The 2820-nt window shown below is 43.6% G+C and overlaps 1 protein-coding gene across 1 annotated transcript; it reads left to right on the top strand.

Moving 5' to 3' along the window:
• Positions 1–1654: 1654 nt before the first annotated feature.
• On the top strand, positions 1655–2167 carry SARC_01952 (hypothetical protein; the record flags this gene model as incomplete). The annotated part of the gene is made up of 1 exon (XM_014304303.1): positions 1655–2167. The coding sequence occupies one exon, from the start codon at positions 1655–1657 to the stop codon at positions 2165–2167; it is 513 nt and encodes a 170-aa protein (XP_014159778.1).
• Positions 2168–2820: the final 653 nt, after the last annotated feature.

Raw genomic sequence — 2820 nt, forward strand, 5'->3', positions numbered from 1 at the left:
TTATGATAAAGCACATATATAACCAAGAAAAATAAGCAAACACGCACTATCGAATGAGTGTATATACAAGCACAAAACATTGACAACAGTACACCCAACAACCCATACGGAATTAGCCATCATCACAAACACAGATGTACAAAGAGCGTGGGGGGATACAAAAGGTAATAAACGTATACAAGTTGTAGTACATGTGTACAATTAAGACTAAAATTGTATATAAACATAGGATGCAGATACAATCATATCTCTTTCGCACAAATTCAAGTCATACATAACGAGGAGTTCGGAACACCACCGAGCCTCAAATAAGAACAAAATATAACAGAAAAACTCATAAACCCAAATTACAGGTTTACAAATCCAGAAACCAAGTTACAAGAGAAACTGGGTTTACAACCGATTGAGTTCAAGGGACTCAGACACAATACCCTGCAGTCAGTACGGTCACCGCATACCACACGGGACGCACATACAAGTAAAACCGATCTGATTCTACAAATGTACTAATGCACAAAGAAAACAATGGTTACTGATGCACAAAAAATACATCCTAACCATACCCCACACGTTCCACACGCAGAACAGTCAATGACGTCTGCGCCATACCAACGAACACGCGCAGCACGTAGGAGCCTACGCACACAAGTGAGCTCAAGTCGTACACACACGTGGGAGCACAAGTAACACTGCCAGAAAGCGAAACAAAACCAGAAAAGGCAAATACAATGCCAGTCTCACAGACATCTTCTCGTACCACCACTCCACGCAATGGAGAAGGGAGCATGCACATGGATGATGAGTTTACTCCAGCAAGAGCTCCCATGGATCCAGTGATGAATAAGTACAAGATAGTCTTAGACAAGACCATCTATGAGTAAGAACAAGATAGTCTTAGACAAGAACATCTATGAGCGCAACTTCTACATTGTAGATATACTAGTAGACAAGTTGTATGCACAAACAGCGGACATCAGAGCATTCCACAAACTACGCAAAGCAGTCCACGAACAACAACCCAAGCGATTGATTCCAGTAATATACGAGTGGTCAGTAGAGCTATATAATAAAGCTATGAAGAACTGTGACAAAAGTGATCACGATGAGTGCATTGCGATTAGTGGCTATATGAGCGAGTAAACGTTAATTAGATCTCACGAAGGGGACAAAGCTTCAGAACCAGAACTGAACAAACTACTCAAGATCCCTAAGTGGCCAGTAGGCAAATATGTCAGTATGGCTGATTGTCGTGATACAATTGAGTTTGTATCTGTAGCTAAAGACTTGTTTGCGAGCACAAACATGCCATTGATACAGTACCTCTCACTAGCACAAGAGCTGCTCAGACAGACAGACGCAAAGGAAGTATCGCGCACTGCACTCAACAATATACGTAGTACCCAAAAACTTTGGCAAGACTTCATTGATGTGGAAGACTACAACATATTAATCATTGACAATCTACGTCGCACTCCAGTAGACTATCTACTAGAGAAGTGACTCGACGACTTTTATGACACTCGTATGAATGTAGAAGTACGGGCCGCACGGTTGTGTCGCACAATGTTTGAGTTGGAGAAGCGTTCCAAGGGCACGGAGAGAGAGACTATCAATTGGCAACTCCTCAAAGCATCACGTTACCTAAGTACTAGTCATGTACGGTTTGCAAGCGGAAGCAGACAAACTGATCAAGGCTCAGACAAAACCAGACGGTAGTAAGGTATTTCATGAGCTCACAGAAGGCATGATCAGACAGGCAACATTACTACAAGCTCATCGCAAGCGTGAAAACAAGCGAGCGAGAAATGCAACTGTTCCTGAACCGCGAGCCAATCGCCCAAGACTGGAGATCCCTCCAGGGGATCCACCCAGAGGTGGGGGACCACCGAGAGGGGGTGGCCCACCAAGAGGTGGAGGTCCACCAGGAGGACAAGGCAGAGGTCGTCCCATAGGACAGGCCACTGACACCCCAGCAACACGAGGACCACGACCGTGCCCACACTGTGGTATAAACCCTTCACCACATGCGTTCAGCAAGTACCCCAACAAAGCGGAAAACAACCGTTTCAGGGCAGATCGAGCAGAGAAACAGAACCAAACCGTCCATGTTGACCTGTTGGCCAATATAAATGGCAACAAGGTGCAAGAGATGGATGAAGATCTATGAAAAGCTTGGTGGTCGGAGGCTAACATGATAAACATGGTAGACATTGTGAATGCACACACTGATGAAGAAACGTTGTTAATAAATGCGAATGATATTGCTTACACACCCATTTCTTTACTTATAAATCCACGAGACCAAAGATTGCGCATAGACATACAATTAATGGCACCACATATAATGCACTAGTAGATTCAGGAGCACAACACTCTTGTATGGACAGAAGTGTAGCAACTGAACTATACTCGCACAATCAGATGCAAGAGTACAACGCACAGGTTCCACTGAAGTATGTGATATAAACTACGGGAGGCAGAAAACCCTCAAACTGCTTCGAGATACTTGACCTCCCAGACATGAAATCACCAATTCAATTAGGAATGGACATTCTACCATACTTGGGCATATACTTAGCAGGGATAATTAACCTACAATTACCAACAGATGTCAAGTGGGCATCACTTCTTACACCACATGAAGAAGACCCTAAACATGAACAGGTGTAAAGGATTCAGAGAACCACTATCAGACTTGTTCGAACAAAATGGTCAGATACCACCAGATGTACACTGCAATCTATCAGATTCAGTGGTAGAGATACCAAGTCAAGAGGTCAAAGCCGAGAATATTCGTCATGCTAAAGTGAACTTTGTTCC

Source organism: Sphaeroforma arctica (genome assembly GCF_001186125.1).
Source record: "Sphaeroforma arctica JP610 unplaced genomic scaffold supercont1.83, whole genome shotgun sequence".
Lineage (NCBI taxonomy): Eukaryota > Ichthyosporea > Ichthyophonida > Sphaeroforma > Sphaeroforma arctica.